This window comes from Bos taurus, chromosome 3 (genome assembly GCF_002263795.3).
Source record: "Bos taurus isolate L1 Dominette 01449 registration number 42190680 breed Hereford chromosome 3, ARS-UCD2.0, whole genome shotgun sequence".
Classification (NCBI taxonomy): Eukaryota; Metazoa; Chordata; class Mammalia; order Artiodactyla; family Bovidae; genus Bos; species Bos taurus.
This window is the reverse complement of record NC_037330.1, coordinates 21,478,413-21,500,922: the sequence shown is the minus strand read 5'-3', so window position 1 is coordinate 21,500,922 and position 22,510 is coordinate 21,478,413. Positions and strand designations below refer to the sequence as shown.

Sequence of the window (22,510 nt, the reverse complement as noted above, 5' to 3'; positions counted from 1 at the left end):
CCCTCTCACCTAGTGGTCTGACTGGTGGAGGGGTGGGAAGGGGCGGAGACCCAGGGGAAGTGACCCAGAGATACATTTTCATCAGTCTGAGGACAGAACTGGAGGGAAGAAGCCAAAGCTGAGTATCCCTTCATCCCGTTTCCAGGAATCAGACTTTTCAACCCTCTTTGCACCTGGGACAAAAAACAGTGACTTCATGAGACCAGGCACCTCAAATCTAGATACCTAGTCTAACATATGATCAAATAGTTTAGACTGTACATACTGAAGAAAATCTAGGTCTCTCAATCTCTTCTTCTTAAAAAAGATAGTGGACTGAGGAGTCCCAAAGTAGAAAGATTAGAGCTGTTCAGTCAGTAAGAAACAGATGTTAGAGAAAGGAGGAGTGTCAATACCCATTTTTACAGAGGGCTGTTTTTCCAACTGTGAGAATGCTGTTTTTCAAACTGGGTCTTGACTCATTAGTGGATGTAACCAATATGTTTTGATGGAATATAGAATAGAATAGAAATAATAAGGGTTAAAAAAAAAAAAGGAAAGAAATAATAAGGGTAAATGGAATGAGGTTCGTGACATTGTACAGGAGACAGGGATCAAGACCATCCCCATGGAAAAGAAATGCAAAAAAGCAAAATGGCTGTCTGGGGAGGCCTTACAAATAGATGTGAAAAGAAGAGAAACAAAAAGCAAAGGAGAAAAGGAAAGATAGAAGCATTTGAATGCAGAGGTCCAAAGAATAGCAAGAAGAGATAAGAAAGCCTTCCTCAGTGATCAGTGCAAAGAAATAGAGGAAAACAACAGAATGGGAAAGACTAGAGATCTCTTCAAGAAAATTAGAGATACCAAGGGAACATTTCATGCAAAGATGGGCTCAATAAAGGACAGAAATGGTATGGACCTAACAGAAGCAGAAGATATTAAGAAGAGGTGGCAAGAATACACAGAAAAACTGTACAAAAAAGATCTTCACGACCAAGATAATCACGATGGTGTGATCACTCACCTAGAGCCAGACATCCTGAAATGTGAAGTCAAGTGGGCCTTAGAAAGCATCACTACGAACAAAGCTAGTGGAGGTGATGGAATTCCAGTTGAGCTATTTCAAATCCTGAAAGATGATGCTGTGAAAGTGCCGCACTCAATATGCCAACAAATTTGGAAAACTCAGCAGTGGCCACAGGACTGGAAAAGGTCAGTTTTCATTCTAATCCCAAAGAAAGGCAATGCCAAAGAATGCTCAAACTACCGCACAATTGCACTCATCTCACACGCTAGTAAAGTAATGCTCAAAATTCTCCAAGCCAGGCTTCAGCAATACATGAACCGTGAACTTCCTGATGTTCAAGCTGGTTTTAGAAAAGGTAGAGGAACCAGAGGTCAAATTGCCAACATCCGCTGGATCATGGAAAAAGCAAGAGAGTTCCAGAAAAACATCTATTTCTGCTTTATTGACTATGCCAAAGCCTTGGACTGTGTGGATCACAATAAAGTGTGGAAAATTCTGAAAGAGATGGGAATACCAGACCACCTGACCTGCCTCTTGAGAAACCTATATGCAGGTCAGGAAGCAACAGTTAGAACTGGACATGGAACAACAGACTGGTTCCAAAAAGGAAAAGGAGTACGTCAAGGCTGTATATTGTCACCCTGCTTATTTAACTTCTATGCAGAGTACATCATGAGAAACGCTGGACTGGAAGAAACACAAACTGGAATCAAGGTTGCCGGGAGAAATATCAATAACCTCAGATATGCAGATGACACCACCCTTATGGCAGAAAGTGAAGAGGAACTCAAAAGCCTCTTGATGAAAGTGAAAGAGGAGAGTGAAAAAGTTGGCTTAAAGCTCAACATTCAGAAAAAGAAGATCATGGCATCCGGTCCCATCACTTCATGGGAAATAGATGGGGAAACAGTGGAAACAGTGTCAGACTTTATTTTTCTGGGCTCCAAAATCACTGCAGATGGTGACTGCAGCCATGAAATTAAAAGACGCTTATTCCTTGGAAGGAAAGTTATGACCAACCTAGATAGCGTATTGAAAAGCAGAGATATTACTTTGCCAACAAAGGTCCGTCTAGTCAAGGCTATGGTTTTTCCAGTGGTCATGTATGGATGTGAGAGTTGGACTGTGAAGAAGGCTGAGTGCTGAAGAATTGATGCTTTTGAACTGTGGTGTTGGAGAAGACTCTTGAGAGTCCCTTGGACTGCAAGGAGATCCAACCAGTCCATTCTGAAGGAGATCAGCCCAGGGATTTCTTTGGAGGGAATGATGCTGAAGCTGAAACTCCAGAACTTTGGCTACCTCGTGCGAAGAGTTGACTCATTGGAAAAGACTCTGATGCTGGGAGGGATTGGGGGCAGGAGGAGAAGGGGACAACAGAGGATGAGATGGCTGGATGGCATCACTGACTCAATGGACGTGAGTCTGAGTGAACTCCGGGAGTTGGTGATGGACAGGGAGGCCAGGCGTGCTGCGATTCATGGGGTCAAGAAGAGTCGGACACGACTGAGTGACTGAACTGAACTGAATAAGGGTAAATATTATTTCAGGTATGTACACACAGGATGTAAAATGTATTTCTTACTCTGGATCATAATCAAAGTTTGAAAGCAGCTATTTAACAGGGCCATTTGTGATCAAAAAAGAATGAAAAGATTCCTTCCCCATGCCCCTTTTAGAAGAAACAATGACACCCAACACCATCCTGCCTCCTGCTTTATTCTCCATAGAGCTGGCTTCCACCCACACCTCCTCTGATGTCAACCATGCTGATTCCAGGGTTCGGGTTCTCAGGTCTGGGGTCCATAATGTCAGGTGAAGCTCCACCCACACCACCTCCAGTGGCAAACCCACCACCCACCACAGCCTGATGGAGCCTCTGCCAACCAGGATGCTCTGTTCCCTGAAAAAGGAAATTCAAGGATGAAATGCACACATTTCTATACCCTCAGTCTCTTCCCACCCATGCCAAGAGGCTAATGATCCTCACCTATCCGGACTGGAGAAGATAGCCAGCTGCCTGGGGGTCGGGAGAAAGAGAGAGGATGACTACACTTTGAATGAGTGGTGGGGAGTGAAGGAGATTCCGGAATCTGCAGAATCCCACTCTAGGAAACAACCGTGCATCACTGGCCCACCACCACTCATCTTTCACTGGCTTCTCTCCACCCCAGACCCTAGGAAAGTCACTCAGCTCCTCTTTCCCATCTCTTATCCCATAAGTCAGGCCCCTTCAGTCTATCTGCTCGCTGACTCCTGACTGCACCCAGGCATTCTCCATATCATGTCTTCTCAAGTGACCTCACCTCAAACAGTCTATGGCCCCACAAGATATGTCCCACTCTACCTCCCTAGTGTCAGCTATCACCTGGGGCAAAAGGAGACTCCAATTCCCATCCTTAAGTCCCCTTTCTCCCAAGCTCCTTCCCTCATCACCCTGAGCCCATAACTCACAACAGAGAGATCCCATATTCTTCAGGACACGGGTTGCCTCACTCCTGTATGCTGAGGATTCGCAGGAGGATATTATACACGTCCTGTTCCATATAGCCCTGTAGGTGGCAGGAAAGAAACAAAAGGAGATGAACAGAACATGAGAGGGAGAGTGCAGTAGAATGCAACTTACTATGTGCCCTCACTTAGTAGTACTTCTCCATAGCTGTTTCCTAATCTTCACAAGGAAGATAATGACATTGACTTTTCAGGACTGCTGTGAGGGTTACAATTGTGAATACAGAGCAAAGCACCAGGTACAAAAATAAATGTTCAATTCTTTGTAGTTATTATTGTTCCTCATAAAGGAGCAAGCCACCCACCTCTTCTTCCTTGGTGAGGGATAAGCTGGCTTGGGAGGAAACTGAAAGGGCATGTTCTGTGTACTAAGTTGCTTCAGTCGTGTCTGACTCTTGTGACCCCGTGGACTGTAGCCCACCAGGCTCCTCTGTCCATGGAATTCTCCAGGCAAGAATACTGGAGTGGGTTGCCATGTCCTCCTCCAGGGGATCTTCCCAACCCAGGGGTCAAGCCCTCATCTCTTACATCTCCTGCATTGGCAGGCAGGTTCTTTACCACTAGCGCCACCTGGGAAACTCCCCAAGAAAGGGCATGCTGCTGCTAAGTCACTTCAGTCGTGTCTGACTCTGTGTGACCCCATAGACGGCAGCCCCACCAGGCTCCCCTGTCCATGAGATTCTCCAGGCAAGAACACTGGAGTGGGTTGCCATTTCCTTCTCCAATGCATGAAAGTGAAAAGTGAAAGGGAAGTTGCTCAGTCGTGTCCGACTCTTCGAGACCCCATGGGCTGCAGCCCACCAGGCTCCTCTGTCCATGGGCTTTTCCAGGCGAAAGAAAGGGCATAGGGACAGGAAAAAGCCTTTCTTTCTTCTCCAAAGAAAGGGCATAGGGACAGGAAAAAGCCTTTCAGTCAGTCAGAGAATTGGAAAGGAGGGGCAAACACCTCTTCCCTTCACATTCATACTCTTGATCTGCCTCATACTCTTGATCTGCCTCATGAGGTCGAGAAACCTGGTACTGGAACATTTAAAGTCCAGCTTTCTGAGAGATGACGTCTTTGCAGTTAAGAGAAGAGGCGCCAAATGCAATGCCCCCTGCCCAGCTCTCTGCCTCTACCTCCCCCCAGGCTCACCTGAGCAGCATTCAGCAGATGCTTCCTATAGGTAGAGATGATCTCTTCATGGTTCTTCTGGGAATCCTAGGAGTGAGCATCAGTGGGAGGTCATGTGACTCACCCTCCTCCCCCAAGCATGAAGAACAACAAAGGGAAGGGATCGGCTGTGGCAGGTGGGCTCCCTTGGCCCCTGAGCGCCTCAGCCTAGACCACTGCCTGGCCGGGCCTCTGGATCCCCAGAATCTCTCCCACAGACACATCACTGCCATTCTGCACGCTCTTCTCTAGCAGTGCCCATCTCCCGAGGACCAAACATACCTGCAGCTGTAGAGCAAGGCGAGCATTATCTCCCCGAACAGCTAGAACCTCCTCTGAAAGCTGCTCCAGCTTCTTCAACAATTCCTTGATCTGAGGCCAAAAGGAAATGAAGGGAATCAATGAGGCCCCAGTCATTTCCCACCCCAGGACCACTCAAAGTCAAGGTCAGTTGCCATTTATTGGGTATTTAATATCTGCCATGTGCTTTTACACACATTGTCTCATTTAATCCTCAAAACAACTCTTCTAAGAAAAACAATACTTCTCTGAGGGAAGTATTATCATTCACGTTTTGTAGATAGGAGCCGGAGTTAAGTAATTTGTCAAAATCACACAGCTGATAAGTGATGAAATCAAGATTTGATTTTGAATCAAGATTTGTCTGAATTCACAGTCCACACTCTTAGCTCCTTACTGAATCCTGACTGACTTCTGGCTGCTGACCACTGAAGGAAATGGAGATGAGTTTTTGTGGTTCGTGAGGTTGAGACACAAATGCAGTTAATGATAACCAGCTGTAATAGGAATGGTGGCAGGAATGGCAGGAGTAGCTAACTTTTACTGGGTATTAGCCATTTGCCATGGCAACCCACTCCAGTATTCCTGCCTGGAGAATCCCAGGGACAGAGGAGCCTAGTGGGCTGCCGTCTATGGGGTCGCAAAGAGTCAGACACGACTGAAGCAACTTAGCAGCAGCAGCAGCAGCCATTTGCCAAAATTTTTTCTGAGTATTTTAAATGTAATATCTTATTTAATGTAATCCTCATAACAATTGTTATTATTTTCATTTTATATATGAGAAAACTGAGGCTTAGATAACTCACCCAAGGTCAATCAGTTTGGGTTTTTTGTTTGTTTTCTGTTTGGCCACTCATGGCATGCAGGATCCTAGTTCCTAGGCTAGGGGTTGAACCTGTGCCCCTTGCAGTGGAAGCTCCAGTTCTTAACCACTGGCCTGCCAGGGAAGCCCCTCCATCAGTTAGTTTTGAAATTGAAATTCAAATGCAGACAATCTCAATTAAGAGCCCACTACACTATTTTCTTTTGCTCATTTGTCTAATCATCTTCAACACCAACATAAAATTCCTTCTTTAATTAGCCCCAGCCCACACTGATTCCTATTCTATATAACGTTCCTTCTACATTTATGTACTTTATATTCTGTCAAATGTAACTCCCTATAGTTTTTAATCCTTCTAAATTTGATCATGTACACAAATTTTAATAAGTCTGAACTCACTCACTGCACAAGCAGTTCTAGAATTACTAAATTCATTTGTAAATTGTTTTTTTTAGAATTCATAAAAACATGTCTTTTAGAAATATATACTTATATTCACTTTTGGAGCAATCACTAGGAAACTCGAGTATCTAACACAATGGTTTTCAAATTTTTTCCTCTGCATGGCACCCTCTTTGCCAATTAAACTCTTTTGTAGAACCTACTCTGATTGAGGTGAGAGGAGCTTCGGAACCCTGAGTCCCAAGTTTTAATACCTAAGCTCCCTTCTCTCTTGAATTTATACCTTACTTCCAATTTTCAACCCCAAACCCCCTCAGACCCAGGAGAACATTGTGTGGTCCTTGCAACTGACTGGTTCTGCTTGGGCTATTCATCTAACTGGCCAAAGATAGTTTCAGGTTGTGCGTGCCTGCCCAGTCGCTTCAGTCGTGTCCGACTGTGCGACCCGTGGACTGTAGCTCGCCAGGCTCCTCTGTCCATGGAATTCTCTAGGCAAGATTACTGGAGTGGGTTGCCATGCCTACCTCAAGGTGACCTTCCTGACCCAGGGATCGAACCCGTGTCTCCTGCGGCTCCTGAATTGCAGGCGGATTCACTACCGCTGAGCCACCGGGGAAGCCCCAGTTTCAGGGCCACAGACCCTAAGCACGCAGAAACCGTCCCTGATATTCCCTTCGGCTGGCCGGCCTGCCTGCTCACCTTAGCCTCCTTATCCCGGCAAGCCCCGATGAGATGCTCCACCTTCTCTTTGAGCAGTTCCGCCGTCTTCTCGAACTGTTGGGAGCGTCCGCGCATCTCGCTGGCCTGGCGCTCATGCTCCGCGGCGCGCGCGGCCAGGTCCCCGCTCCGGCGCCGCTCCTCTGCCGCCGCCTCCCGCAGCCGACCCATCTCCCGGCAGGCCGTGTTATACTTTTCCAGCAAAGCCTTTAGCTCCTGGCCCCAAGCCTGGGCCTGGGCCACCAGGGAGCCCCGAGTTTTCTCGTGCTGCCGCAGGCTGGCCGCCTCCCGAGCCCTCAGCTCCTCCACTTCCTCGGTAGCTTGGTAGAGCAGCTGCTTCAGCTTCCAGATCTCCTGGCTCTTCCCGCTCATCGTGGCCTGAACGGCCCGCAGCTCTTCCTCCAGCTTCCCCAGGTCTTGCTCCAGAGCCGCCACCTGCGGGGAGGCCGAGGCCTCTGAGGAGACGCCTGGCTCCCCGAGGCGGGAAGGGGAGCCCCGCAGCTGCTGGTTTTCCTCTTCCAGCCGAGCCAGCCCCTGCTGGGCCTCGCGGTGCCTGGCCACCAAGGCACTGATGCAGGCCTGCAGGTCTTCGAGGGGCTCGGCGGCTGCGCTCCGTGCACTCCCCTGGCCTACCAGGTCTGGGGGCAGGCAGTCCCACAGCCCCTGGAGGCCTCTGTTCTGGGAGGCCAGGCGCTTCCGCAGCTTCTCGGTGGCCTGCTTCTCCAGGGCCAGTTCATCTGTCAGCAGCCCCACACTCCTCCGCAACTGCTGTAGCTGGTCCTGCGCCTCCGGCCTGGGCACAAACTCCTGCTGTAGCCGCTGGCTCAGGGACTGCAGCTCCCCCTGCAACCGCTGCCGCTCCCGGCCCAGCTCCCCCAGCTCCTCCAGCAAGTTACTGTTGCTCAGTCTCAGGGCGGACACTTCTTTCTCCAGCTGTCCCCTGGCCTGGCCTCCTCCTGGCATCTGGTCCCCTCCAGGAGCCCCTAGAGGCTCTCCCCGGGCCCCGGGGACCCTTTTCTCCTTTTCTTCATCCTCTTGGGTGATGGTCCCTGGGAGTGCCTTGGGTGCTTCCTCTCTGGGCTCCTGGGCAGGGGCCTTGGGTTTCATCTGCAATCCTGCTTTTGCTCGATCCAGTCTCACCAGCACCTGCTCCAACCTGGCCTCCATCTTCTCCCAGGCAGCTGCTGCAGCCTCAGCCCGGGGTGTCCCCAGAGCTCCCTCCAAGACGGATCTTGATAAAGCCCCCCGGGCTGCATCCTTTTCTCGCCACACCGCAGCCAGCTCCTCCCTCAGCTGTAGCAGGAGCTGATTCATGGCTGCTGTGCCCGCTGGCTCAGCCACTGTGCTTGTGGGTTCAGACCCTGGAGCCTGGGGCCTCTCCTTCCGGCCAGCAAACAGCTGGTCAGTCTGATCAAGGCGAAGGGCCTGCCCATCACTGTTGGTCAGTTGCTGTCCCGTGGTTTTCCCTACAGTTTCAGACTTTGGGCTCTGGGGTGGCTCCTGTTCTTCTGGTTGGGACCTTCCCTGGGCTTCATACTGGATCTCCCCTGGGACTGAATCCTCGGCCTTCTTGGAAGCTAATACTGGGTTGGCTGCCGCTGCAGCTGTGGCCTGCTGATGCTTCTTCAGCTCTTGTATGTGCTTAGCCAGCAGGTTGAGGGCACAGCCCTGTTCCATGCCATCTCCTCCATGCCGGAGACTAGAGCCCTGGTTCTCTGGAGCTCTGGGCTCTTGGGACAGGAGGAGCCCCAGCTCCCGCACCTGTTCTTGAATCTGATTCTCCAGGCCCAGGTAAGCTGTAGCTTGAGCCTTGCACTCTTCCGTCTTTCGCAGCAGCTCCTGCTCCAACTGAGAAACTTTTCTCTTCTCCTCTTCATACTTCCACTTCCACTCCTCTGAACATGGATCCTCGTCCTCTTCTTCCTCCTGCTCCTCCTCAGGCTCTGCTCTCCATGGGCTCTTAGGTGGAGCACCCACCTGAGGCTCAGAGGGAGAGGTCTATGTAGAAAAAGGAACAGTGACATCAACCCAGGCAGCTAGCCTTTCTTCTCTTAGACTGTCTCGATGCCCCAATGATCCCTGCCTGGGAGACATCCCAGCGGGAAAGACTGGGGTGGGTCAGAAGCAAAAGGAGGAGGTGCTTAGGGTCTTACCTGGGATGCAGGATTCAGGTGTTGAACTGGCCCCTGACCTACATGAAAAGACATGGGGGAAATGAGAGAGGAGACAGGGCCCACAATCTAGCTTCAGACTTTCTCTGAAAGGAGTGGCCCCTCAGTGTTCATCCTTAACCACACGTGTCTTTCTGGTGCCAGAAGCCACCTCTATTTGATGGATCCCTAAGTAGCCATCAGTGTTGGTTCCCTGTCCCAGAGATATGTTGGCTCATTTATTTGTTTCACTCATTTATGTATTGGACACTGTGCCAATAAGCACTGTTATAGGTAGAAACCAGGAGCCAATGGTGAGCAAAACAGAGGAGGTTATCTGAGGGGGTTACAGTATAGTAGGGGCAAGAGACAGATTGACCATCAAATCACACAAACAGATGTACAATTACAACTCATAAATGCTAGCAACAGTGCTAGCCAGAGTTGCCTTCAGGGAGAGACAAGGTTGCATTAAAGAATTTTGTGACCTTGCTTTTGGGAAGTGGGAGTCATCTCATAGCAGAAGCAATAAATAAGTAAATTCTCCACTAAAGTGACAGTTATTTATCACATGGATTGTTTCCATGGAAACAAATGGGATTCTAAGAAGCTTCTTGGATTCTAAGGCTATCAAGGAGCATCTTGGAGTCACAAAAGCGGATTGGCTTTACCCCCTCGGCCCTGCCGGTTCAGGGCCTGCCGCAGCAGCCTCCACAGCGGCCTGTCTTGTGTGCGTAGGGCATAATGCAGAGCATCATGCCCCGTGCTGTCCACTGCCCCCGCATCTGCTCCATGGCTCAGGAGCAGTTCAGCCACCTCAGCACTGCCTTTTTCACAGGCCAGGATCAGAGCCGATCTGTGGGGTGAGACAAATCTGAGCATAGGCTTTTCTCATGACATCCTGGAGTCCTGGTTTCCAAAAAAAAAACAAAAAATAAAAATCCACTTGCAAGGTCAGCTCTCACTCAGTGTGGTCAGGAGAACCACAGACTGTCACCAGTCAGTGACAAAGCATTAGGCCAGACCAGACCTGTTCAGATGTCATTCCAGGAACTGTGACATCAGAAAGCGGGGAGCCCATTTGAGGGGCTCCATTTTCATCTGCTTTATATGTTGAGGTTCTATATAAGTTCTTTACTGGGTAAACAGATTCTATGTCTTAGAACATAGTTTGAAAGCCAGTCAATTAAAATAGGGGTTCCAGGAGTATGAATTCTACTTCCAGAGTCATCTATGCCAGAAGGATGGCACTGGCAGCAGTAGAATAAGAAAGTATAAGGAAAACATTCTTAACTCACCAAGAGGAAAACAGTGAAGCCCAAGCAGGGCTCTTCTGAACCACCACTGGGAAGGAAGGAGGTTCCCAAGAAAACAGAGACCAATCTCCCCATCTCACACACACACACACACACACACACACACACTCTTTGCCCAGTGGCTCCTTTTTAGATTGTCAGGGTCGGGATATGGGATGGGATGATAGAGGGCTCACTTGTCATTCTTGTCGGTGACATTGACCCGGGCACCTCTCTGCAGCAGCTGTGAGCAGATAGCTGCGTGACCACCCAGCGAGGCAATCATCAGGGGTGTACGTCCATCCTGCACAGATTGTGGGAACGGGGTTCGTGAGCAGACAGGGGAACCAGGGCTTCGGCACATCCTACCAACTCCCCTGTTCCCACACCTCTCCAGGCAAAAGCGCCAATCCTGGGGCTAAATACTCCTTCTCAGAGGGTTGGAAACTCTCCAGAAGATAAGCCTTAACCTCTCTGTGGAAAAGGAGGAGGGGCAAAGGGAGAAGGAAGAAGAGGTGGTGCCTCACAACCCCTGGTCATGGAACTTGGCTAATTAACTTCAAAGAAAGTAGCAGCCTCACCATATAGGGCCCTGCCAACACTCACATTATCCAGGACGTCCAGGAAGGCTTCATGATCACACAAGAGGAGCACACTTGAGGCACAGCCAGAGGAGGCTATGGAGGGTTACAGGATGATTGGGTTAAGCAGAAGCCAGAAGGGCACCTCTCAGACCATGATGCAGGATCCTCTCCAACCCTTTCAGCAGTTAACTCTGGCCTGCCCTTCCCCCACAAACGTTATCCTCCCCTCCCTCCTCACCTTCTGGTCCCAGCAGCCCCATTTCCCACTAGTCCCCTGGCACACACCTGCCCAGTGCAATGGACTACGATTTTCTGCATCTACAGCGTCTTCATTGGCACCATGCTGCAAACAGTCACAAAGGGAAGCAGCATGGAGCATGGTGTTAACACTGTCATCTCCCACCCTGTTGTATCTGTTGTATGACCAGCTTTCATCATACTATAGGGAGGGGCAGAGGGATCATGGCTTTGGCCAACTACTAGGCAAGTCCAATTTATTCCTTGCAGACTATAGGCAGCCTTGAATTTCAGCCCTGGTTGATAAACCTAGGGCCTAAGAAAAATCAGATTATAGGTAAATAAACACATTAAGGACAATAACGCCTGAGTCCATGTCTGGTACTTTAGGATCATAAATGAGAATCTTGGAAAGAGCTAGGAAGAACAAAGCAGAATATCCATTGGCACAATGGCCTGGTTGAACTGGGCCTTTTGAAATTTGAGAAGCTTATCTCTGAACTGTCCACATGTCATTTCACATGTATATTTCTCTTTGTACTCCAAGACTACAAACTCCTCAAGAACAGACAGCAGACTTTGGGTTTAATATGAACACCTCTGCCATCCTTCAACCCGCCCATCATCACAGCAGTCAGTCTCCGCAGTGGCTATGCCAACAGTGAAACTCGATACACGCATACTGACTGACTGGGTGTCAGTGCCTGGCAATGCTGCTTTTTGATGTGCCCTGGAGGGCAACATTAAGCTGGGTGCCTGCACATAGCAGATATTAAATAAATACTGACGAATTAATGAATGAGAGATTACCAGCTCTCTTACTGGGGATGTGAGGGGTACATTTGACCAAATGTTGCTGGTGAGTACAAGACAAAGTCAGGAGTCTCTGGGTCCACTTCTTCCTTTCAAAAGAGTAGTATCAGGGGTCTCTCTTACCTGCAGCAGGACCTTGACACATTGTGGCTGGCAAGAAATGGTGGCCAAGTGCAGGGCGGTGCTTCCTAGAAACAGAAAGAAGCAGAGAAAGGGGGTAGGTGGCCCCATGGATGCTGATGACTCACAGGGAGGGAAGGCGAGAGACGCACAGATAATCAGAGGGAGATTAGAGAGAGAAACTCTCAGCCACATGGGGCCAGAAATTCCTGTTCCCCAAGTGCCTGGTACCCACAGTGGAGGTGGGAGTGAGAGTGAGGTAGGCCCAGCTTGCAAGGAGGGGAACCCCTGAAAGCAGGCTGGCAGGGACTTACAAGGAGAGAAGCAGGGGGGACTACAGCTGAATGCCCAGCAGGGCCCAGGACTGCCCTACCCCAACCCCTCACTGCTGCTATAAAGGGAAAAGCAAGCAGCATGGCCCAGTGCTCAGTCTAACTCACCGTCCTCATTCTTGCTGTTGATGTCAGCCCCACTGGCAAGTAGTATAGTCAGACATTCTGTCAGGCCTTTGGAGGCGGCCAGATGAAACCTGCCAGAGTCAAGGCCGGGAGGCAGAAAGATAAAGGGACCTCATAAAGATGAGGAATAGTTTTACTCAGTTAGTCATGTCCAATTCTTTGTGACTCCATGTACCCCACGTCAGCTTCTCTGTCCATGGGATACTCCAGGCACGAATACTGGAGTGGGTTGCCATTCGTTTCTCCAGGGGATCTTCCCCACCTGGGAGAATCTTCTAAGCCCTGCCTGCTATGCTCCATCAACCCAAAGCCAATTCCAAAGGCAGAAAGGAAAGCTCTGTTAGCCTGACTTTCTGCGAAAGAGAAGACTATGTAAATGGCCTACTGTTATAACGTCAGAGGAGGCCATAAGCAAAGGTAGAAAGAAGAGCTATGGGTCTTAAGCAATCTGAGTATCTCAGGGTGTCCAGGGAACACATAATTATCTGTCACTCTGAGCCCAATACCCTTAGCAGACTGGAAATGTCACAGAAAGAGTGGGCCAGAGCAGAGGGCTGGACATTTGCAGGCTGACTTGGGCAGAGATAAGGAATAATATCCCTCTTGTACTAATCACCTCTTCCAGCCACATGATGCTCATGGCCACCACTGTACTCCTAGTGTCTCAAGCATACATACCCTCCAACTTGTGCAATGAAGAAATACCCTACTTAGTGTATGTTTCAGTTTTCCATTTATTTCATGGCTTTATTCCTTTCTCGGTCAGTTTTGCTGATGTGGGTCTTGCGGTGTAAGGACCTCAAGGACAATCTCTACTCCCACTTTGTGCAGCACTTGAAAAGTAGTGAAGATTTATTGATATACTTGCTAATTAAGATAAAAAAGGGCTCTGAAGTTATAGATGTTTCCTAGTCTTACATCATATTCAGGTTTGAGGTTTTTAAAGAGAACCGCGTACCAAGGGGGAGAAAGAAATGGCAACCCACTCCAGTATTCTTCCCTGGGAAATCCCATGGACAGAGGAGCCTGGAGGGCTACAGTCAATGGGGTCAGAAAGGGTCAGACACGACTTAGCAACTGAACATGACACACATACCAAGGTGGGGATCAAGAGGACTTACTTACGGGGACTGGCCGTTTGAGTCTAGCTTAGTGGGTCGGGCAGATTTCCTGGAGGCCAGGGCAGCCACGCGTCCCACGTCCCCCCGCTGCACCGCCTCCAGCAGCTTCTGATCACGGCGGTTCCATCTCTCCACCTGGACCAGAACAACACATTGTGAGAATCTAAGAGGTTGGGGTAGAGCCGAGGAAGAAAAAAAAGATGGTTAGGAGGCCAAGCAAGGGAAAAGGGACATCCCTGAGGTCCTTTCAGTGTTCCACAAGTCATTCTCCCTAGGTCACTGAATGCTTCATAGTTGGGCCAGTTCAATATTCACCAACTCACATGCCACTGAGGACTACTGCCAGTTACTGCCAGCTCTGGACCAAAAGGGGCTTGGAGTACTGAATTAAAAATCATTGTTTGAGTCCTGAATGCTAGTATTTCAAATGTCTTTTTTTTTTTTTTTAATCAGCATTTTGATTATTTTTAGATGCACAGCCTCCGAGCAGTCCTAGCCTTGACTCCTTCCCTTTTGGTCGTTAGGGCTTGCTGGAGCAAACTGAACCAAACTGACCATTCCAGACTTGGGTTCACCTTGCCTCTCAACCCCCTGTGCTGCTCTGTTTTTTGTTCTCAGATATTTGAGAAATCAGGGCACCTAGCTTTGGGTCACAGTTAGGAGCCTAAGTACCTAGCCATACCATCTCTACCCATTGGCTTTGGGGTGCAAAACTTGGAGGAGAAGCACAAAGTTTCCATTTTTCCCTTCTCATACCCAGGCCCTTTGGCTAGTCCCTCTTCCCCTTCCCTGGCAACACCAACCAAAAGGCCAAGATAGGTCTTCAGCTATGGAGGAGGCAGAAGAGACAGTTGCCCTCCTCCACCCTGCCATCCCTCCTCATTTTCCTGGCAGAGAGCAGCTGTTCAAGACAAGAGCCACACCTGGGCATACATTGTTCTACTATGCCAGCTTGACTCTTTCAGGTGGTGGGGTAATTACAATAATTGAAGTATTACAGGGCATGAAAGAGCTGTGTAAAAGCACCCAGAGCCGAAAGCCTAGAAAAGCCTTGTTTGGTCCAGAGAAAGGAAAGGAGGAAAGGATACAGAAATCTGTGGAATGGTGAAAAGAGCCCTAGGCGAATATTTGTCAGCAGGCCTAAGTTCAGGGCCTGGTTTGACCACTTCCTCAACTATGTGACCTAGAGTAAGCCATTGAACACCTCTAACCTGTTTCCTCATCTATAAAATGAGGATACTAATTACTACTTCACATGTTGTATGAAATGAGCTAATGTATATAAAATCTGTTTGTAAACTGTAAAAAGCCTTACAAGTATATGGCATCCTTATAAAAAAAAAAAACAGGAAGTGGTGGGGGATTGGTGGTGGTACATTGCATTTTACGAGGTGTGATCGAAACAAGAAAGAAGCTATAGGAGGCGGTGGGGAAAAATAGAGTCTCTGGAAGCCAGCTCATTTTCAAATACTGTTTACATAGCCAGGGCAAATTATTAATCAAGAACAGGAAAGATTTTAAATGCCTACACCATAAAATTATCTAAGGTAAGTGGATCCTGAGGTAACACTCCTGAGGTAATTCCTCGTAGCCCTTTTAAGTGCTATTTCAATTAGCCTCTCAACGTTCCTGGAAAGTAGTTAGGGCTGATATTATTTTATCTAGTTGACAGAAAAGAAACTGAAGTGCTCTGAGGTTAGATAACTGTCCAGGGGCACACCACAGAATAGTGGTAAAATTGAGATTAGAACCCAGGCCACTGGATGCCCTATCTTAGTTCTCACCACCAGATCATATTAATACAGAGCTATGGAAGGTTTATTTATTTTCAAATAAACAGTCTAAGACTGCCTCCAGGGTAGAGCCACCCACGTTCAGACACTAATCCTGGCAAGAGGAAGAGTCTCCAAGCAGGTTAATTCTCAAAGGACAAAATAAGCAAAATGACTGCTCAACAGACTGAGATGTAATAACACATTATCCAATGTCCCCTGGGGGCTATGTCACCCTCAGAAAAGGCAGAGAGCTAGAACTACACCTCCACCACAGGACACCACCATTAACTGACCTCAATCTGAAGTTCTCTGTTTAAAATTATGATTCTAACACTTTCTATCCTTGTGAACTAAGGCATGTAACAACTTCTCTGAACCACAGTTTCCTAATAAAATAACACTATATAAAGCACCTAGCTCTGTCTGTCACATAGGAGGTACACAATAAACATTAGTCCTAATCGCTATCCTTCTCAAACTTGCTGGGCACATTTTGGATGTTCCTGGGCTCAGAATTCTCCATCCAGGGGAGTGGGAGGAAGGGCTCTTGCTCCTACTGGCCAATAGTCAAGCTGTATAGATGGTAATGGTATATCTTAGTAATGTAGATAATCCTCTTTCCAGCTAGATAGTTTTAAAATCTATCCCATTTACTTTCTATAATCTTGTTATACCAAGAAGAATTTAAAATAGGTAGAAATTCTTCATGGCCAAACCTCTGCAGAGCTAGGGTGAAGAAGAACAGAGGGGAACCTCCCTGGCTGTCCAGTGGTTAAGACAGCATTTCCAATGTAGGGGGCATGGGTTCAATCCCTGGTTGGGGAAGCAAGATCCCATATGGCTGCATGGTGTGGCCAACAAAAACAAAAACATGGAAGGATGCCTCTGAATCTGAATTCCAAGATCTAGTCTATTTTTCACCTTGGGAAAGAGGCACTGAATAACCATCACAGCCTCAAGGGAGCAATCACCAAATTAATTAGTAGACTTGAAAACAAGGATAAGCTTTGTATTTCTGTAGCCAAGACTAGGGGTGCCTTTGTAGAAGTAATTGCGGCCTCTTCTTATCTCTGGCTGTGTGCCCATGAGCGTCCTATGAAGATGAAACATGCCAACAGTAGAGAGAATGGCTACCGCTGTGTAGGATGGATGAATGGAAATGGTTTTGCTGCCCTGTAGAAACCAGGAGTTGACCCTCAATCTTTAAAACGCAATTGAGGGACTTCCATGGTGGTCCGGTGGCTGAGACTCTGTGCTCCCCATGCAGGGGGCCCAGGTTTGATCGCTGGTCAGGGAACTAGATCCCACATGACAACGAAGAGTTCACATGCCACAACTAAAGAACCTGCATACCTCAACAAAGATCAAAGATGCCATATGCTGCAACAAAGACTCGATGCAGCCAAATAAGTAAATAAACCCTTTTTAAAAAAATAATAAAATGCAATTGACACTTCTCTAACCTGATTCAGTGCCTACTGTTTAAAGCTATTTTCTGGTTTACTTCCTACATAAGCAGAGTAAGCTAACATGGAAGACACTCCTTGGGACTAAAACAAAATGAGCTCATAGGAGTTACGTTTTTGTTTGTTTCTTGAACTTCCTATATGTATTCTGGATGACTTAGATTAATTTTTAAATGAGCACTGATCCTTCAGTTCTCATCTCAGTCTGAGGGTACACTGAACCCAGGGGTTGGAGAGAGGGTGGAAAGGGGCAATCTTCTGCCATGACTAGGAAGCTAGGCTTTGGGAGTGGTCAGGAAGGCTGTGACACTACTTCTCTGACGAACTGGTTCGGAGTGGTTAGCCACCCAGGGAGTGGAGGAATTTATCATGAGAAGTGTGGGGAAGTTTCATGAGGAAACAATTTACAGCTTAAACTAGTCTATTTTCAATCTTATTGGATCCCTACCCTGACTGAGGAAACAGTTTTTGTTTTTGTTTTTGTTTTCCAGCTAAGTAGTTCTAAATCCATCTAATTTGCTACCTATAATCTTGTTGTACTAAGAGTTTAGAATGGGTAGAAATTCTTCATGGCCAAACCTCTGTAGAGCTGGGATGAAGAAGGACAGAGGGATGCTTTCCAGTTTCAGTATTCACTCCATTGTTCAGTCCAGCTTCCTGAAAAGGAGGCATGGACCAGCAAATGGAGCATCAGGAAGAATGAAACAGTTTCCCCATTCCTAAGGAGAGGCAGACTCCACAAACCTGAAAGGGAAGAGCAATGTGGAGGACTTTCAGTAACTAAAGAAGAGTCCATGTGAATAAGAAAATCATCATGAGTTAAGACACTCTTGGTTGCCTCAGTTTCTGGTACCTTTAATAGTCATTCAATAATGCCTTTTGATTGGTTGATTAATGCATGGAAACTAAAGGGGAAGCAAACGTAAGCGGGATGAGAACAGGCCTCAACAGAGTACCTACTCTTGCCTCATAGCTTGCTTTCAGATTTCTGTGACCTGCTCATGCAGAAGATGAGCATTTCTCATGTTTGCTCAATGAATGACAACAGTAAGTCAAGTTAGGCTAAGCAATGTTACTACAGGTAGTTGGCCACATTACTTCTAAATGAGCCACCATCTCAGTGTCCACAGAAAATTTCATCCCCAATAGGAGGTCTGTCTGTAAGAGATCTTCAGAAAAGAAGCATCTATATCCTCCCTTAGCCACTCTCTTCTGTTGACTTTCTCCCTGTGTCCTGTTCTGGGAGAACCTCTGTTCTGGGAGTCAAGGGAGGGGATTGACTTCTAGGAACTCTCAGTGTGAATCCACTTTATCCTCTTCTTCTCTTACCATCACCGTTCCCCAGCTAAGTCAAAGGAAGCATATTACGAGCCCTAAACAACTGGATGAGGGTTTAGAATGAAGGAAGATTCTGGGAAGAAGCAGGCAAAAGGCCTTGACTGACCCAAGAACCTGTCTGATGACCAGGCACTGCAGTGAACTGGCCAGAGTGGAATCTGCGGACAATTTACCCATTCCTTGGGGAGCAGCCAGGCAACTGTGCCTCCTCTGGCAGTGCCTGTCAGTGTGGCCAGACTGGACTGCAAGATTAACCCACAGAGAGCAGGTAGAAAGAGATCGGGGAGCTGAACCACCACTGGACAGAGACGGGCAGAGGTTGAAGGGGGAGAACAGGAGAAGGCTGCTGCTATGGGAGTCCCAACTGGAAAGAGGTTTGGAGTGTTGTTGTCTGAGCCAGTGGTGGCGATGAGAGAATGGGAGTGGAAATGGTTATGGGGTAAGATGGGGACAAGGACAGAGAACACTATGAAGAAGGGGTAGGGAAGGCAGAGGGCTGCAAGTACTTGTTGGACTGAGAGCAAGGATAGGACCATAGAGGAGAGCAGGGTCGTGAGGATAGAGCAAGGGTGGGAAATGGAGTGTGGGGCGGTACTTGGGAGATGGAAAGGATCTTGGGGTTGAGCCCAGGCTGGGGAAAGGACAGACGCCTGATGGCAGTTCAGTACTGGGAAACAGGGTAGAAGTAGAAAACAGCGCCTTTACGAGAGAACCAGGGGCTGCAGGGAACATATCAGAAGTTGGGGTGTAGATTCTAGGAGGGCAAGAAAGGGTCAAGGGAAAGAACCTTGGGGAGGGCAGAGGTTAGGAAGGCAAGTCAGAGGCTAAGGGACGGGGTCTTGAGGAAGGCAGGGCTGGAGGGCTGCACTATGGAAGTGGAAGAGCTAGAAAGACGGATAGAGATAAAATGCCATGATGCGTGGAGTCGGGACTCAGGACTCTGTCACCACAGGGCTTGGACCCCAGCCCCATGCCCAGCCTCCCAGACATTTTAGCACATACCGCCACCTGTGAGCTCGAGCAGGAGAAGATGCGCTTCATGGCCGGGGCCGGAGCCACGGGGGGAACGGGGACGCGCGGAGAGCCGGGCCACAGGTTCCTGAACCCACAGGACTCGGCTGCAGCTGTGTTAGAGAGCTGTCAAATGCAGAACGGGATTCCGCCCCAGACCCGCCCCAAGACCTATCGCGTTCAATCAGAGACTAGAACCCGAGGGCTGGGCTTAAAACTCCGCCCCTCGCCCAGCCCTGCTGGGCCTTTAAGGAGGTCGAAGTCCTGCAGTCTCCGCCCGAGAAGTGGGCTTGGTCTCAAACCTCGCTCTCCCAAGCCGAACCCGCTCCCGGCTCTGACTTGCTCAATCCCAAAAGGGAAGCCACCGGCTCCAGCTAAAACTCCTCCCCTGGCTCCGCCCCTCCCCGCAGTTCCACGCGGCGGTCCCGCCCTCAAGCCCTGCCTCGGGCCCGCCCCTCCGAGCACCAACACAAGGTTCTCCGCGTCTGCTCGGATCTTAGCAACTGTCGCATTTAACCGCTCATGACAACGATTTGATTCTATCCAGAGACCTTTGCCAACTTAGTTACCTTTGCTTCCTCCCTCCATTCCGCGGCCCAAAACCCAGGCACAAAAAAGGGTTTGAAGAGAGCGTTTTGGAAACGGCAGGAGATTGTGGTACCGAGCCAAGGACTGAGCAGGATGACCCACCCCAACCTGAAGACGGGAGCTTTAGGCCTAATATCCTAACACATCTCTAAATTAGAAAAAGGCATAGGGAGAGGAAGGGTGTTTTGGTTTTTTTTTTAGCATCTCTTTCCACAAAAATACTCACAAAACTGTCTTCACTGTTTCCACTGCCCTTTAAATTCAGATTCTCAGCAGTTCGTGCTTGGTCAGTTGCAGCCAATCTACCTGTCTCTTCTCCTTCATCCAAAGAGAGCACACTCAAGTGCATAGGAAAGCCTACAGAATAAAGTTGAGTTCTCAATGTGATTTACAAGGTTTATTAGGAGCCACACCCTACATTCTCAAGTCTCATCTCTCACTACTTTCACAAATAGCCTAATGTGGAGGCTGTTCTAATCTACAGTTCCCTTTCCAACTGGTGATTAATCCTCCCTGGAATATCTCCTCTCACACTTGGTGGCCCCTCAAGACATAAAAAAATTTTTTCTGTAAACTTTTAAAGTCCTGCCAACCCCACCTAAAAAAAGTATGCCTCTTGTATGTGACACACTTCTTGTGTGTGACTGTTGTCCAGCAACAAGCTCTCTGTATTTGCTATTATTTGTTTACATGCTTGTTTCCCCTACTAAACTGAGCTCTTTGATGGTAGAGGTTGCATTTTATATTATTCCCATTGCCTAGCACATATTTGGAGAAGGCAATGGCACCCCACTCCAGTACTCTTGCCTGGAAAATCCCATGGACAGAGGAGCCTAGAAGGTTGCAGTCCATGGGGTCGCTGAGGGTCGGACTTCACTTTCACTTTTCACTTTCATGCATTGGAGCAGGAAATGGCAACCCACTTCTGTGTTCTTGCCTGGAGAATCCCAAGGATGGGGGAGCCTGGTGGGCTGCCGTCTATGGGGTCGCACAGAGTCGGACACGACTGAAGTGACTTAGCAGCAGCAGCAGCAGCACATCAGTTCAGTCGCTCAGTCGTGTCCCACTCTTTGTGACCCCATGAATCACAGCACGCCAGGCCTCCCTGTCCATCACCAACTCCCGGAGTTCACCCAGACTCACGTCCATCGAGTCAGTGATGCCATCCAGCCATCTCATCCTCTGTCGTCGGTGCTTAACGTCTTATGAGTGAATAAACAAAGTAATGAATGAAGGAACAAAGGAACAACAATAAGAAACATTGAGCAACACCTTTCTGTGTGTCTGAGGCAAGCTTGTTGTTCTACAGTTGCTTCTCAAACTGGCTGTGCTTCAAACGAAGAGGTAACAGGCTTATAGAAGAATAGATTGGAGTTAGAGAAAGTCCCATCCTGGAGCTGAGCAGCAGAGAAGAGAGAGATCTCTAGGTGGAGAAAAATATTAATCGTGGAGAGAGAATGAGATGAACCAGTCTTTGAGGATATCCATCTCCCTTTGTGGGCTGACTCGGGATAAGGAGGGGGAATCTGTCAACATAACTATGGCCTCAGTCCCTGACCCAGAAACAGTGTGTTCCATAAAGGTTGATGAAATGATAGCCTACGTGCTGAGAGCCACCGTGGATCCTCCAGCTACAAAATAACACCAGCTTGCCACAGAATGGTTGTCCTGCCTGACATTGCTTTGCCAACAAACGTCCGTCTAGTCAAGGCTATGGTTTTTCCAATGGTCATGTATGGATGTGAGAGTTGGACTGTGAAGAAAGCTGAGCGCCGAAGAATTGATGCTTTTGAACTGTGGTGTTGGAGAAGACTCTTGAGAGTCCCTTGGACTGCAAGGAGATCCAACCAGTCCATTCTAAAGGAGATTGGTCCTCGGTGTTCTTTGGAAGGAATGATGCTAAAGCTGAAACTCCAATACTTTGGCCACCTCATGTGAAGAGTTGACTCATTGGAAAAGACTCTGATGCTGGGAGGGATTGGGGTCAGGAGGAGAAGGGACAACAGAGGAAGAGATGGCTGGATGGCATCACCGACTCGATGGACGTAAATTTGAGTGAACTCCGGGAGTTGGTGATGGACAGGTAGGCCTGGCGTGCTGCAATTCATGGAGTCGCAAAGAGTTGGACACGACTGAGTGACTGAACTGAACTGAACTGAATAAGCTAGAACAGCCACTGTTCTCAGGGTTACGCAACAAAGACAGAGACATGGTCTCTAGAAGCCTATTGCTGAAGCAGCCATGTCCCTTGAGGATAACAGAAGAACCCTGGGTGTCTAAAGAAATCTAGTCAATCGGATTTCTACCTTTAGAACCTTAAGTTAATCACCTAATTATCGTCTTTCTGGACTTGAGGGCTTATTTCAAAGGGGATGAGGCATAGGGTAAGATTTAGTGGCAGGAGATAATAACACATAGGAAAACAAATCTGGAGAGTCTGTGAAGAGCAGGCAAGTCACCAGATCATGAGCATCACTTGGTGCTTCAATATACCTCCTCAGTCCTCACAATGCAGGTTATGTAGGGTAGGTTATAACAAATTATTTTTATAACAGTAGTTACAATTTATTGAGTACTTACTATACGTTCACTTTACTTGAATTACCTCATTTAGTTCTCACAATCCTAATACATTTATTTTAAAA

General features: G+C 48.1%; 1 protein-coding gene across 2 annotated transcripts; it reads right to left on the bottom strand.

The window, feature by feature from the left end:
* Positions 1 to 2,701: 2,701 nt before the first annotated feature.
* ANKRD35 (ankyrin repeat domain 35) lies at positions 2,702 to 19,394 on the bottom strand. Of its 2 annotated transcripts, XR_233898.5 has the most exons (15): positions 19,269 to 19,394; positions 13,692 to 13,822; positions 12,549 to 12,637; positions 12,112 to 12,176; positions 11,224 to 11,281; positions 10,961 to 11,031; positions 10,552 to 10,658; positions 9,731 to 9,915; positions 9,063 to 9,100; positions 6,892 to 8,907; positions 4,950 to 5,039; positions 4,650 to 4,715; positions 3,458 to 3,555; positions 2,994 to 3,023; positions 2,702 to 2,906 (listed from the first exon to the last, which is right to left on the bottom strand). XR_233898.5 is itself a non-coding variant. In NM_001192377.1 (14 exons), the coding sequence occupies exons 1-13, from the start codon at positions 19,305 to 19,307 to the stop codon at positions 3,496 to 3,498; spliced, it is 3,015 nt and encodes a 1,004-aa protein (NP_001179306.1). In that variant the 3' UTR covers positions 2,708 to 2,906; positions 3,458 to 3,495. The 2 variants fall into 2 exon arrangements, 1 of the variants encoding a protein (NP_001179306.1); NM_001192377.1 differs by lacking the exon at positions 2,994 to 3,023 and having other exon boundaries at positions 2,708 to 2,906; positions 19,269 to 19,307.
* Positions 19,395 to 22,510: the final 3,116 nt, after the last annotated feature.

Bases quoted from the DNA above. Each gene is read 5' to 3' on its own strand.
- ANKRD35 (NM_001192377.1), bottom strand. From the start codon at position 19,307: ATGAAGCGCATCTTCTCCTGCTCGAGCTCACAGGTGGCG. The intron at 11,282-12,111 runs GTAAGAGAGACC...GACTGTTTGCAG, and splicing joins GTGTCAAGGTCCTGCTGCAG to CATGGTGCCAATGAAGACGC. The intron at 10,659-10,960 runs GTGAGTGTTGGC...CAATCTGTGCAG, and splicing joins TCCTGGACGTCCTGGATAAT to GATGGACGTACACCCCTGAT.